Source organism: Salvia hispanica, chromosome 6, assembly GCF_023119035.1.
Source record: "Salvia hispanica cultivar TCC Black 2014 chromosome 6, UniMelb_Shisp_WGS_1.0, whole genome shotgun sequence".
NCBI lineage: Eukaryota > Viridiplantae > Streptophyta > Magnoliopsida > Lamiales > Lamiaceae > Salvia > Salvia hispanica.
Genome location: NC_062970.1, coordinates 36425068 through 36440893, shown reverse-complemented (window position 1 = coordinate 36440893; position 15826 = coordinate 36425068). Strand labels below are relative to the sequence as shown.

General features: G+C 36.6%; 3 protein-coding genes across 3 annotated transcripts; 2 read left to right on the top strand and 1 right to left on the bottom strand.

Moving 5' to 3' along the window:
• The first annotated feature begins 323 nt into the window (after positions 1–323).
• LOC125193982 (chitin elicitor receptor kinase 1-like) lies at positions 324–4019 on the top strand. The gene is made up of 10 exons (XM_048091960.1): positions 324–1034; positions 2029–2062; positions 2154–2161; positions 2221–2364; positions 2432–2625; positions 2705–2794; positions 2885–2978; positions 3067–3218; positions 3306–3397; positions 3485–4019. The coding sequence occupies exons 1-10, from the start codon at positions 398–400 to the stop codon at positions 3885–3887; spliced, it is 1848 nt and encodes a 615-aa protein (XP_047947917.1). The 5' UTR covers positions 324–397; the 3' UTR covers positions 3888–4019.
• Positions 4020–4070: 51 nt separating this feature from the next.
• LOC125193985 (inositol monophosphatase 3-like) lies at positions 4071–7182 on the bottom strand. The gene is made up of 12 exons (XM_048091965.1): positions 7036–7182; positions 6903–6958; positions 6776–6826; positions 6319–6399; positions 6114–6217; positions 5935–6019; positions 5495–5549; positions 5367–5410; positions 5121–5189; positions 4927–5027; positions 4804–4860; positions 4071–4407 (listed from the first exon to the last, which is right to left on the bottom strand). The coding sequence occupies exons 1-12, from the start codon at positions 7046–7048 to the stop codon at positions 4311–4313; spliced, it is 813 nt and encodes a 270-aa protein (XP_047947922.1). The 5' UTR covers positions 7049–7182; the 3' UTR covers positions 4071–4310.
• A 2834-nt stretch (positions 7183–10016) lies between these two features.
• Positions 10017–13555, top strand: LOC125194126 (F-box protein CPR1-like). Its single transcript, XM_048092175.1, has 3 exons — positions 10017–11482; positions 11822–11911; positions 13016–13555. The coding sequence occupies exons 1-2, from the start codon at positions 10356–10358 to the stop codon at positions 11859–11861; spliced, it is 1167 nt and encodes a 388-aa protein (XP_047948132.1). The 5' UTR covers positions 10017–10355; the 3' UTR covers positions 11862–11911; positions 13016–13555.
• Positions 13556–15826: the final 2271 nt, after the last annotated feature.

Sequence of the window (15826 nt, the reverse complement as noted above, 5' to 3'; positions counted from 1 at the left end):
TCCATTGTAATGCCATAGCTTTCAAGGATTATTTTATTATTTACAAAAACTGTCCGGCAACAATATAAAATCCCATAATTACACTCAAAACAGACAATACACTACCAATTTGGAATTCTAGTTTATGCCTGTTTACTAATAAACCATTATTCAACTAATGAAAACGACAAACCAAACAAATAAAAACATCATATATCCACGTCCCTTTAGAGATAGTAGACATTGATAATGTCTACACATGGCACATATACTATATAAACTATCCCTAATAAACAAATTACAACTCATAAATTTTTTTAATGAAATGACAATACAGCATTTTTGCCTCAACAACATGGAATCTTCTCATCATCATTCATAATTCATTTTGTTCCTCCTCTTCCAACCTCTCCAAAACATGAACATATTTCCCAAAAAAGAAACCAAACTTATCCCAATAGCAATCTTCCTCTCTACCCTTCTCCTCACATGCTTGGACGCCGAAGCCAAATGTAAGAAGGGATGCGATCTCGCCATCGCGTCCTACTACGTCTGGCAAGGTTCGAATCTCACCTACATTGCCAATATCTTCAACCAAAAATTCCCAGACATTCTCCGGTACAACCCGCATGTACCGAGCCCTGATAGCATCCGGACCGGGACCCGCATCAACGTGCCCTTCACGTGCGAATGCCTCAACGGGGATTTCTTAGGGCACACGTTTGCTTACATCACTCAAAAGGATGACACTTATAGTAGGGTCGCGAAGTTCGCCTTTGCGAACCTTACAACCGACTATTGGATCCAGCGGGTCAATGTGTATGATCCGACCCAAGTGCCCGACTCGGTCCCCATCAATGTGACGGTCAACTGCTCTTGTGGGGACCCCAAGGTGAGTAGGGCGTACGGGTTGTTTGCCACGTACCCCCTCCTCCCTGGGGAGACCCTGGTGTCATTGGCCGCAGATACTGGGGTCCCACCCGAGTTGCTAAAAGAGTTCAACCCGGTTTCGAATTTCGAGGCCGGGTCAGGGACCGTTTTCTTGCCCGCTAAAGGTTAGTGAGGTTTAATTCTTGCCTTATTTGTAATTTTGTGGTTATTGTTTTCGTAAATGGCATTATAAATGTAAGTGCTTGGCGAATTTTTAGTACATCAAGTTTATTTCAGAAGATGTTGGTAATAATTACTAATATAACTCTTACTTTTGGATTATCATTTCATATGTTATGTATACACTAACTAGCCTAACGTCTTATTACTTATATTAGTAGTTAGAATTTTTAAGCAATTTATGGTGAGTATGAAATATGGGCGGATGATAAGGAACTAAATGTAGTATGATCACGTTACTTTCAGTTTGTATTTGATTTTTCATTGATAAATTGTTGATCAAATTGAAAATTAAAATCAAGAGGGCTATGTATATTTGGTTTATATTAATTCTAACTTAACTGTGTTTTATCGTAGCTTTAGCTATCAGTATAAAGTTGGTTTTATCGATACCTTAATTTATTTTGAAATCCAGAGCACCTATTCGTGAAAGATAAATTTAATGTGTGTACTTTGTTAATCCAATTTTGTTTAATTTGTGTTGTTGGAGCATCCAGCGAATGTAAGCAAGAATATATTATGATAAATTTGTAGTCTTGTGACTAGTGAGGGATGAGCAGTTCATAATAGTATATTACAATCTTGGTCGCATCAAGACAAATAATTTTAAAAAATGCACCAAATATACATCAGACCCGGTCACACTCCTCAACTCATGATTTAAATAAAGGTTTCCACCATTATTTCTAATTTTTGTTTTAATTGAAGAATAATGACAAGAGGTTGCACATGTAATTAATGAATAGCAAAGTATATAGGTTCCCTTTTGTTGACGACCCCAAATCCAAGATTAAACATGTTCAACAAATTAATGTCAATATATCCAATTATCCTTGTTATAATTGAGCTAGAGACCATAATCATATCCACGTATCCAACTATTTGTGAAGTTAGCTTTATGAGGATGTGGATCTGATAAAGTGCATTAATTTATTGCAGATGAAAATGGAACGTATCCCCCATTCAAGTCAAGGTACAGGATATGGATGCTAGTATATCTTATTTTTTCAGTTTCAGCTTCACTATTATTTATGCTAATCCCCCTTGTGGTTTTGTTGGTGCAGTTCAAACGGTTGGTCTTCTTATTCCAAACTCCAAACCTTATCATTATTCTAACCGGCTAGCGTGCAGGCATCTCCAGTGGAGCCATTGCCGGCATATCCATTGCAGCAGCACTCGGAGCAGCCTCTTTGGCACTGTGTTTCTTTTTTGTCTTCTACGCAAGGCGAAAGCCCACCAAAGAATCATTGATTCTCCACACTCAGACCATCAATGGTACAGTAAAAACCTTTGCATTTCAATTTTTTTTCTGAATGCATATTGAATATTTGACCAATTTTAGGTGTTGGGGCGGACCCGGAATCTGGTAGAGTTGCTGCTGATAGTATGTCTCCGAAGCTGAAGGGAATCACGGTCGATAAGTCAGTGGAGTTCACGTATGAAGAGCTAGCTTTGGCCACAGATGATTTCAGTTTGTCTAATAAAATTGGACAAGGTGGATTTGGAGCTGTTTATTATGCAGAGCTAAGAGGCGAGGTACGTATAATCATTTTCGAAACATGTCATGACTAGTTTTTCGCATGTAATGTAACTTAGTGTGAACTGATAAATGCAGAAAGCCGCGATCAAGAAGATGGACATGCAAGCATCCAAGGAATTCCTAGCCGAACTCAAAGTCTTAACCCATGTTCATCACGTAAACTTGGTAATTTATAAACATTAACACAACTCTCTCTTGTTAATGTTACAGATTCGCAACAATACTGAAAAGATACTAGTCATTTTGCGAATGCAGGTGCGTTTGATAGGCTACTGTGTCGAAGGGTCTCTGTTTCTAGTTTACGAGTACATTGACAACGGTAACCTAAGTCAGCATTTACGCGGCAAAGGTATTATATGCTGCAGTTTGCAAACATCATACTATAGTAGTATCATTTAGGTGTTGGCATGCTCTTACATATGTTTGATTATATGTAGTTAAGGAGGCATTGGGTTGGTCGACGAGGGTGCAAATTGCCCTAGATTCAGCAAGAGGGCTTGAATACATTCATGAACACACAGTTCCGGTCTACATTCATCGTGATATCAAATGTGCTAACATCCTCATTGACACCCACTTTCGTGCCAAGGTCGGAAAGAAAACAAATAGAAGTACTACATTAATATAGAATCAGGGCTCTCTTAAATATCTAAGATGTGTTGCTTATTACTATTAGGTTGCTGATTTTGGTCTGACCAAACTGACTGAGGTGGGGAGTGCTTCTCTGCAAACGCGTCTTGTTGGAACTTTCGGCTACATGCCACCAGAGTAATCTGCCAACCTCTCCATTCTCCTCGTTTGAATAATTTTGTATATAGAGTTTATTTCTTGTGTATTAATCCACATGGCGTGCAGGTACGCGCAATATGGAGATGTTTCTCCCAAGGTAGATGTGTATGCCTTTGGGGTAGTTCTTTTCGAGCTAATATCTGCAAAGGAAGCAATTGTGAGGACAAATGAAGTGGTTGCTGAATCAAGAGGCCTTGTTGCTCTGTTTGAAGAGGCCTTCAACGATCCCGATCAAACACAAGCACTGCAAAAGTTAGTTGATCCAAGACTCGGAGATGACTATTCTATGGACTCCGTCTCCAAGGTAGCACATCTTGCTAAGGCTTGCACACATGAGAATCCGCAGCTACGGCCAAGCATGAGATCTATTGTGGTGGCACTGATGACATTATCTTCGTCCACTGAGGATTGGGACATTGGCTCCTTCTATGAGAATCAAGGCTTAGTTCATCTCATGTCCGGCCGATAATGCAACTATTAATTCTCTACTTATACTCTATTGATTGATTGCTATATAATGGAGTAGTATATTTTATATTCTTCTCTATGTTTCATCAAAAGGGATTGAGTTCATATCTCAATCCCTTTTAAACAAGTTTGTGTGAGGTGTGCGTGAGAATGATAGGTACTAATATTTTAAGGGAGAAAGGTATAGCACGAACCAAACAGCGGATAACCCAATTCATGATAATAAACCATCAAACCAAACATGAGGTCGAGAAACACTATCCATAAGATAGGCAATTCACAATCAGGATCCCTATCTTTTATTGTCAATTCACGTCTAAGAAACCAAACACGCCCTATAGTCAACAAAGGACACATTGCAAATGTTGTAGAGAAACATAACTAACTTGTCAAATATATCAGTGTTTGCTCTCAAAGGGTTCCTTCATTCCGACAGCTGCAGTGCCCCGACAAATGCGTCCTTCAGAAGAGGATTCGAAGCTGCTACTCGTTGAGCTGTGATGTCGAAATCCTTACCCGAACTGGAAAGAATATATGTATATGAGTTCAAGATGCATAAAACGATTATACTCCATAAAGTTCGCATTGCCCTAACCTAGCTAAAAATCCAATAAACTTTCTTCTTTTTTACAATTGCAACATTAAATTTAAAGACTAACCATTCTACTGCTCAACTTAAGTTGATGTTGCATTTATGTATGTAAGGGTGATAGAAGTGTCGATACCAAGTAGCCTTCTTTACCGCTGCATATTCCATGATTTTCACTTTATTTTCTTGTTTTTTAAGAGGTAGAAACTACATTGATATGTGCTTGTTATATGGTCCTGCTTTGTTTCAATAGTTCTTTCTATATGGACCTTTCCCTCACATAACAATATTAGCTATTTCTCAAGGAAGTGGATGAGTTGTTACATACGGATCAAAGACAAGTCCTCCAGCCTCGCTTACGATAACAGCACCAGCAGCCACATCCCTGGAGAGATGAACCGATTCAGTAATTTATTTGACAATATCGCAACAAAAAACCTTAAAATCTTACCAGGGGCCTCCAAACCCAACTAAGTAGAATAGATCAAGCCTCCCACACGCAATCCCACAAAGATCTAAAGCACAAGAGCCACTCATCCGAAGTGACCGAACCTGACCAAGTGGCAATGCATACTATCATCTATAACCACCCACATGTAAATGCAAGAAATGGTTAAATCATTGAAATGAATGCAAATGAGCCACCTTGAAGAGTAAGCTATTGATCTGATTAGTAGAGGCATCCACGACGGATTTCTCATGTGATGCGATGACCTGTTATTTCGGTTTAGGCAAAAGATGGATTACCTCACTGCAGATAAAAGGATACAACACATATTTTCTAACAATTGAAACTTCAAGATTACAGATTAGGTGAATATGTCCTTGATGTAGGTTCATATTTCACTAAATAATCAAATACATATTCCTCTCCATCAATTAGCATATTACCTCTGCAGCAAGAAGGGATTTCACAAGCTCGTCTTGAGATGATACTGCACATCACAAATTTTGCAGCAGGGATCAGGCAAGCCATAGCATGAACAGGCAATAACACATATAAATGAAGAAGCACTCACCTCTAATGGGTTTCCCATTGAGAAAAGCACCTTTGCCGCGAACTGCTGTAAAAAGCTATGTTTGAAACCAAGATTTATTATCTACTTCTCAAACACAAAAATTCTGCTTAAAATTGGACATCAAACTTTCAATTTGTTATGAAGCACACACTGAAATTACAGCAGAAAACCAAAAATTACATAAATTCTCCATTGGCTAATCATACGTACATTCATGATCATCAATTAGTTAATTATGTAAAGATAGACAAGAATATAAAATCATTTGATCAAAACAAAGGAGCTTGTGTATAGGTTAAGTTTGTTGAGCTATATTTCCTTAAATTTGCAGGGAACTCACAAATCAATTAAGTGGATTTCATATTGGACATGAGAAAGCAAAGGTATCAGAAAATAAAACACGTTGAATAATACTTGAAAGTAGTAGATCCCCATCCTACCTCATCCATAATTGGATTATAGACAACACCAACTGTTGCAATCTTTCCAATTGTCAATCCAATAGATACACACACAAATGGATACCTGCAACACATTCGATTTGGAGCTTATGAGCTTGGTATTTGTAATAAAACTTTATTAAAATTACTACAGAGGAACAAGAAAGTAACATACTAACCCATGAACAAAATTAAAAGTTCCATCAATGGGATCAACAATCCAAGTTGGTTCATTAGTCAATTCCATATTGCCACCAGCAGCAACAGTTTCTTCGCCAATGAACTAAGTTTAACAAAGATCAATATCAGACATAAGACACTGCATGGAGAGGCGTCCAACAAGAGAAATGCCACTGCAAGTAGGAAAATGCATAAAGATCCAACCATATGGTCAGGGTATTGTTTTTTGAGAAAAGTGGATATGAGCTCTTCACATTTCTTATCCGTCTCTGTCACCAAATCCACCTGCGTAGAAGCAACAGTGGAGAGTATCTATCAGCTAAGAATTCATCTGAAGCAAAATAGAACCTCAAGATTATTGGCATTTTGTTCCTTCTATCCCATTACTAGCATTTTTGGCCAATATACAGTTTATTGCACTGACACACAAGAAGTATCATAGGACAGAAGCATTGCCATGGTAGTCTGAGTGGAGAAGTACAGAAGCAATAAATCAGGGCGGCGAGTAATTAAGTTACCAATATCTATCCCCATCCCCGATTTAAAAAGTCTGAAAAATTGTAGAGAAATTTAATATGAGTTGAATGAAACATTCAAGCCATATGCTTTTCCCCACATTCATCACAAGATCAAAACAATTGGAAAGCAAAATTAATTGTACCTCTCCTTTGTTCTCCACCTGTTTCGCCCCATAAAATCCAGATCGAATAATCTTAAAAACAAAAATCAAATTCCATTTAGAGAACAAGTACATTGATGTGGAATATAAGAGCAGTAAAGTTTGGCACCTCGGCAGCTTGCTTAGCAGCTTCCACTGCTGTGGCCAAGAAATCGTCGGCTGAACCTGAAACCGGTAAATTCCATCAACAATAAGCATAAGCATACAAATATGTGAACGAATAAAAGTGGATGGCTTCTTGCCCTTTTGTGTCATTTAGATGTTGCGATTCGGAGAAAAGGAATAGATGGATGCCGGATTTTCAGAGAATGTATCTACATTTTTTAGGATAAAAGAACCTCAACAACAAATGCCTAATACTTTATTTATTTTTTTATTTTTATCAAATTCGTATGAGATGCCCACTTTAATAAATACTCTCCGTATATAGGAGTACAGTGTACTATATAGAAAGTAATCACATTTAGTGTTCGTTTGAGAATGCACGCGTTAATAAAAATTAAACTCACATTTAATGTTCTTTGATTTTCATGTAGAAAAATGAAATGACGTTTGATTTGTCATTTGTGTGTAGAAAATAGAAATGACAGGACTGAAATGTACTGCTGTGTAGTAAGCATCCTTGTACTGTGTTTGGAATTATTGGTAAATACTCCATCCGTCTCAATAAATATGAAACGTTTGCTTTTCGGCACATGATTTTATGTAGTGTTATTTTGTGAGTTAAAGAAAAGAGAATAAAGTAAGAGAGAGAGAAAAAGTAGAGATAAAGTTATTTCTATTTTAAGAAACGTTTCATTTCTAATGGGACAACCCAAAAAGTAAAACGTTTCATTTCTAGTGGGACAGAGGGAGAACATTAAATGCTAGGATGTTTATCAAATTGCTTATTAAATTTAGAGGATTGTAATAGAAAATTTCTAGTAGCAGGAATCTTTCTTATACAATTCATTTTCTACTTAATATCCGTTTTTTTTTACTTTGTTTATTCCCTAAGTAATTCTTGATGCTTTATAATTGTGTGACACAATATGCATGATTAATATAACTTGCTACATAATTGTGAGAGGAGGTTGACGAGTTAGATCCACTTAGTAGACACTACAGTTAGCTTCCATTAAAACGGTACTGTTAATTGAGAGTGAGGACTTTTCAAGTGTCTTAGGAGCTTTTAGAAGTTACATATTAGTAATCAACGTTTGCATCGCATGAGCATAAGTTAGGTGACTTGTCCTATCAAAGTATTAACTGTGCTAGTGTATTGTAGTTGGAATTTGTATAACTATAACTGTGAACGCACATCCCTGGAATTCTCTTATCTCTATCCGTGATTTATTTGCAATTAGTTGTTTATTTCTTTCAATTGTTTTCTGTTTTAAAAAATTCTCAAAATCTTTTGGTTCTCCATATAGTAATTGAATTTAAGTAAAGGGTAGCCAGTCTGTGATTGTTTTCCCGGTGATCGATATCTGGTACTGACCTTTAGCTATACTATTCCTACTCTGTATACTTCCAGATATTTATATTGCTAATAAAAAGTGCATCAGATATGCAAGCCGATCGGTTGGCCCAGTAGATTGGATATATTGACCGTTGCTCGCTAAATGAATTTAAATGATGTAGATAGTGAATGAGTAATGAAATAAAAAAGTGAAGAATAGTGAGTACTCCCCCGTCCCATTCAAGATCACCACCTTTTCATTTTTGTTTGTCCCATCAAGATGACCATTTTTCAATTTTGGAAATAACCTCCTCTCCCCTCTCTCCTAATTAAAATATTCAACTACATTTTTCCTTTCTACTTTATTCCACCTAACAACACTTCCTAAAATCTCGTGTCACTCAATAATGTGGTCATCTTGAGTGGGACGGAGGGAGTATGTATTTACATAATTTTGCTTTTTTTTTTTAAAAAGTACTCCCTTCGTGTGCATTACTTGTTTCCTTTTTGGTCCGTTTGTCAATACTTGTCGCACTTACATTATACTCTCTCCGTCCCAACTAAATATAGGCAAAACTTTCAAATATGAATATTAAGAAATTATATTGAATAAAATATACTCCCTCCGTCCACGAATAGGAGTCTCGTTTTTCCATTTTAGTCCGTCCGCAAATAGGAGTCTCGGTTCACTTTTACCATAAATGGTAATAGGTCTCACTTTCCACTAACTCGTTCCACTCACATTTCATTTAAAACTAATATATACAAGTGGAATCCCTGTTCCACTAATTTTTTTCTATCCACTTTTATTAATATTTCTTAAAATACGTGCCGCTAAGAAATGAGACTCCTAATGGCGGATGGAGGGAATATAAAACTAAAATAAAATAAAATAATAAATAAATAAAGTAATTAAATATTTTATTTTTTTGATAAAAAAAATAATTCAATTTAATTGAGATATCTAAAAAAATAGTACAATTCAACTTAGTTTAAAAATAAAATAAAGGCAATGACGAGCGCTCTCATGTGATTGGAGCCGCCGTTGAAGTTAGCCCCTCACGGCCTCAGTCAGCTCACCTCCCGCCACCACCAGTTAGGTGCATGCTGTTCCTTCTAAAATCTCCCTAATCTGTAGTTTATCATTTTAATGTGAAGACAGTTAATTTTTTAGAGTTTGAATGACAGCTGAAGATTTTATTTTTATGCTTATATAGATATAGAGAGGTAGAAAGATAGAGAAGAGAGACAGAGAGTAGTACCAAACCTAAATAAAAGAGCGAATGCATAAATATCACTTATTTCAGTCCTTGAATGAAATGAAAAAAAAACAGATGAAAAAAAAGTACAATGTTCAAAAAGACTAGTGTAATATACCTCAAATACTAGTAATTTGAATTACAGAAATGCAAAAACAAAAAGATGAAAAAAAGTAGTATAAATGTTAAAAAATAGTGCTTGAATTACTGAAATGCATAAGAAAAGATGAAAAAAGTAGTAGTCCTATAAATGTTAAAAAATAGTGCTATATTTGTGTAATAAGGATTGGGGACCATGAATATTAAAACTCCATTCTCCAAGCACTCAATATAGTATAACGCGTTATGGATGCCTTAAAATAAATACTGTAAAATAAAATAGTAATCGAATCAATTATGGGATGAGTCTGAGAAAGTGCTTGGCAAGTTCTCTAAAGTAATTAAAAAAAAGTGAAAAAGAAGATAAATTCGTGCAATAAAAAAGATAAAGAAAATGAGACGATAGACAGCTCTCAAATGAGACGCCACATCGCATCAGCTATCGACACCTAGAGATTTACCACCGCCTCTCCGCCGCCGGTTTCCATCTCCGACTAGTCATTTTTTATCACCAACCACCCCACCTGTTTTTTCTTTTTTCTTTTTTCTTTTTCGAATTCTTCAAAATCAAGCCAACTACAATTAAAAAAGAACACACTTATTGAAGAACTCACAATCACGTAGCTCATGTGACTGTCTCACGCCTCACGCTCTCGAAAGTTCCATCAATTTTTATATTATATTTTTATTTAAAGAAGAAAATCAAACCGTATGAAACGGTTCTGACTTGTGAAAGGATAGCTCAAACCTCAGAGTGATAGGAATGCCGAATCTGCCGTTCGAGCTCATCGAGGATATCCTCCGCCGCCTGCCGGTGAAATCGCTCAAGCGGTTCCGCGCCGTCGCCAAAACGTGGTGTTATTTGATTGACAGTGACAATTTCATCAACCTGCATCTCCGCCAATCGCTGATTTCCACCTCTCACCGCAATCTGATAATCGGCGGCCTCGGCGTTTACAGCGTCGATTTGGAGGCGCTCGACAAGGCTCATGTCATCAAGCCGCCGTTCTATTACAAAAGCGTCGATGGGATCTCGAATTCCTGCAACGGAATAGTGCTTGTGATGAGCGATCCGCTTGTTCTGTGGAACACTTTCTCGCGAGAATACATGACTTTGCCCAATTGCTCGACTGAGATGCAAGCTCCGTTTGAATCGTACGGTAAGGTTGCGTATGGATTCGGATACGATTCCGAGAGCGATGATTACAAGGTTGTTAGGGTTGCGGAATTTAGGCATAAGATAACGCATATCTGGATGGCTTCCGAGACGAAGATCTTCAGTCTAAGGTCGAAATCTTGGCGGAGAATTGGGGATTTCCCTTATGCGCTGCCGTTTCTGAGGGGGAATTGGCGCGTGCACCTTAACGGCGTTATGCATACTCTGGTGGAAGATCCGGAGGAGATTGAAGCCACCGCGGTGATAATGGCTTTTAATTTGAGGACAGAGATGCATACTCCGATATTGTTACCGTCAGAGGTCCGGATCCGAGGTGTTGATGTTAGTTTGGATGTGCTTGATGGTTGTCTTTGTGTGGTTTGCACAAGTAGGCACAGGGTTGTGATTTGGGTGATGAAGGAGTATGGAGTGAGAAATTCTTGGATGAAATTGCTCACAATTAGCCCTCCGTTGATAGAACGGAATGACATCGTGAAGCCATTGACTTATTCGAGGGACGGTGCCAAGGTTTTGTTGAATTGCGATGATAAAAGACTTCTTTGGTATGATTTAGCTAACCACACAGCTGAGGAGGTTGTTGTTGAAGGTTTGCCGTTTGTGTTTTATGCTGAAGTTTGCGTTGAGAGCCTTGTTAAGCTTGATAATAGCGTGGCTGAGGTTAAGAAAAAGGTGCAGCGGAAGGAGAAAAGGAAGGGGAAGATCAGAAGTACAAGGTAATGTAATTAGCTAGCTGATTATGTTGGAATCTGTGTATATGTATATATATGTTGGCTGTCTGATTATATAGGAATTAATATTGACTTGCGTTTACTTGTAATGTCAAGTCAACTTTGAATAGTATTCTCGCCTCTCGGCGGGTCACTTGCAACCAATGAATAGCAGTGCCTTTTTTTATTTTTGTTTTTTAATGTAACATCACATGGTTTCTTGTACAATTATTAGTATTCTTCTAAGAAATTTAGATGCAATTTCTTATACAAACAATTTGGCATAAATTCATATCTCTTGCCTTGATTTATTGAAATATTGGCTTACTGCTTTTTATTTCTCAGGGATGACTTCTTGTCCGAGGGGTTCAAGTTGGTACTCTAACATAAGGAACACAAGTAATAGAAGAAGAGCGGTTGCATCCAGCACCCAAGGTTTGTTTTAGTCAACCTACTTCCACATCATGTCGGTTTTCCTGTATTTTGTAGTTGGAGTTTATATAAACAACCTTCTTGGAGTGTTGATATTTGAGGTCGCACCTGAAACTTTTTTTTCATAAATGTATTATAAAGCAATCTTAAGGAAATGAATGTCTAGATGTGATTGTTTATCCTCGGAGTTAAATGGTGCCCGGTCTTTGCTTATCCTTTTCTGCAAGGCGAAGAATGGGATAGAAAATTATTAGACAACATGATTACTCGTAACGTACTATCCATTTAGTAGTGCTGCCTCTATCTGCATTTCACTCACCCAAAACCTTATTACATTTTCTTTGCAATTTTATACATTATCACATGGTTTTTATGGCTTATAAAACTTGGTAATTTTTCTTGCCTTCTGGAAACAATTGTAGCTATTTTTGGTACTCTGTGTTAGTCAAATGCAGTATTAATTAGAGAAGGATCCATTGGTGAAGCAAAACATTGTTAATAGTGTTTATCCTAGGTAAACAATTGCAATAAGCAACCTTGAGTTTGTTACTATATTATATAACTAACAAAGTTATTTCAATATTGATTAGACTGATATACTCTGCATTACCATACATATATGTCTTACTTTTTAAGTATATTGTGTAATAAGTTCTTTGTAACAAGCAATATAAGTTCAGAAACATGTCATGGAGCGCGATTTACTGTTATCTTCATCTACATCAAGATTTCCATCTCAAATTTCTTTGGCATCTGCTTCACTTGTCCATCAGCATTAGTTTTGATATTCTTCCCAGCTTGGTAGTGTGCCTAGTTTTCTAATGGCATGGAGTTCTTTGACTTATCATTTTTTGAAATGCTGAGTTGCATAATTTAATTATATATATACTCATGTCACTCGCATTTGCCGGAGAAAGGTTGGAATATGTGGTTGCATTGTAAAAATTGGCTACTTTTTGCCTTATTACCTATAGCGGCTGTATCAATTGCTTACTGGTCAGACAAATGCATGTGAAGTTGAGAGGATCCATTCGTCTTAGAAAAACCTGAATGACATGATGTTTCCATAGAAAAAACAATAAAGCATTTTGTTTGTGTGAAATTCAGATGTTCTGGTTGCAAGAAGCTGGCAGCTCGGGCGACGAAGAATTAACAGGAAAAAGTTCACTCAATTCTTCTGTCAACCTCTTTGTTCACGGTTCCTCCAAGGCTGCTCTTCTGGTAGAGCTGGTTATATAGCATATCAACAAGAGGTTATGAAATACTATAAATGATCTCTTATACAGAAGGATGTACTGGGACACACACAGGTCACCTTTTGCTGTTGGAACAGTTGGCAAGTGATGCAGCCAATGACATCCCTACTTCTTTGTAGGAGGTTGCAACACAAGCCAAAGAGGCTGAACCGTTTTTTTTATCTGAGTTCTCTTTTGTGAGTGCTCAAAGTTTCAGTCCACACTATACTATAACCCAATGCATATCTGAGTTGTCTAATATTACAAAAACTGATACATGTGCGTGCGACTGCTAACAGACATGTTTGGTACTGTATTGACTTTGATGTGTTGCGTTTGAACTCTCAGTTCACGGTATATATCAGTGGATATTTGTGACGGTATTATGATAAAAACACCACCTTCATTTTCATGGTGAATGTTTTTACTTGTATGTCTAGTTTTGGTTCGATTGATAGTAGGCTGAAGTTATTTTACGTTATAGCATCTTGACATACGCTGGAGCTCAACTTGTAAGGAAAATTGGATCCTCGTGACAAGCATGCGCTCAGCAGTCAGCACAACAAAAGGCAATTACAATAATGACCTCTTATTATACTAACGTTTTAAATGAGGGGTGATTACATTGTTTTTTTCATATAAAATATTTCTGCATTGTTTTACGAGAATGTAATCAAACGTAAACTCTAAATATTGTACATAACTTTAAACTATGATCTGAACCGTTAGAAAATGTCAACAGAATGTCAACATAGTGTCAATGATTAGTGCTTTGTTGATATTATATTGACATTTTCTGTTGCTACTATTTTATCATTTGTTCACATTTTTTAACGGTCCAGATCATAGTTTGGAGTTACTACAACATATAGAGTTTGTATTTTATCACTACACTTGTTTCATGTTAGTATAAAAAGTTTAAAGTTGACTTAAATTATACAGTACTACTGTAAAACCTTTAGGCTGCGTTTGGTAGCTATGTTTCGCCAAGATAAGAGATTAATCTGGGTTTATTTGTGTGTTTAGTTATGTTACCAAACATAGTAGCCCGTGTTTTGTATCCAAACATAAAATATACTCCTCTGCCCGTGTTTTCCTTTTTTGGTCATCCCGGCCCGCTATCTCTACTTTTTCATCTCTCTTACTTTACTCTCTCTTCATTACCTCACAAAACACTACATAAAATCCTGTGCCGATTCCCAAATATTTCATTTTAAGTGGGACGGAGGGAGTATGTTTTAATCATATTTGTAACTACCCAAAATCCTATGTTACTTATCATGGAAGCCTAGTTAATTTTAGGAAAATACATATTTACCCATAACTTAAAAGTTTTCAAATCCTAATCAAAACATAAACGCCTCAATCTTCACAAAAATTGCGAAAAGAAGTTCTTCCACAATTCTCTCATTCTGCCTCTCTCCATTTCTTCTAGTGACTAAACCCTCCGGCGACTTCATTTCTTCCGGCGAATCCATTTCTGAATCAAGCTCAACAGAGACTGAAATCTCTCCCCTGCGTCGCCAAGTTCCCCACCACACTTTGTATCCTCCCTCCCTATACTCCTCAGTCTATCATACCTCATCCTTAATCAATGCTTTCGGAAAACTTGATAAAAATATGCACATACAAAAAATTGTCTAAAATAATCAAAGCTTAGTCAATGTTTATGCTTTGATTATTGTCCAAATAAATCAAGATTCTGGATTGGCATGTGTCAATACAAAATTGACAATATTTGGAGTCAATTGCTATCCAAAGATCAGCAAAATTTTCGATGGAGAAGGAAGTGCATATGAAACAGTAGAAGTATTGCAAAACATTTCATAGATGATGAAAACGAGATGACAAATCCAAAGTGCTAAAACAGAGAGAGGCTGCGGCTGTTAATTTTATAGGGATATTAGGGCAACATAAGGATAATTTAGTAATTAAATTAAATTAATGAGGATAATTTTGGCAATTATAATTTTAATCCTTATTTGTCACTTGTTGCACCAAACACCTGAATAAGATAACTCATAATTTTCTTAATCTACCAAACACCCAAATATATTTTTTAACTAATTAAAACTATGATAACTATCATGAATTATATCATGTCTAGTAAAAACATGACATAGCTACCAAACGGCCCCTTAGTGTTTTATTTTTTCAATGCATTATGTCATGCATGTTTAGACGCCGTTAACTTTTTTCCTGTGTGACGTGAAACAATGATAAACCTTTTGTTACCAATACGGAGTATGAGATAATTTTGAAACATTTTATATCTAATGTAGGCAAAAAGCTGATGAAATGTTGTAACGCCCCACTTTTTCGAACCCTAATTTTTGAGTCATAAAATTTTTGCAATTAAATGCTTTTAATACTATGAAGTATGTGGATTAATTGATGAGTGAATTAATTGCATAATTTTCTTTGTGACCTAATTGCGATTTGGAGTTGAGATTGATTTGAATAATCAAATATGTTGAGTATATGACGTGACTGTTGAATAGTCAAAGATGTGGAATATATGACATAACCGTTGAAAGGTCAATGTGTTGAGAATATGAGGTGAAATTAAAAATGGTGGATTTTGTGACGTGATTGTGTGAATATTTTGATGCAGAGCGAAATATATTGTAGTGAATTATTTGATGGAACCGGCAGCGAAAGCGGTGTTGAACTTGATTATCAT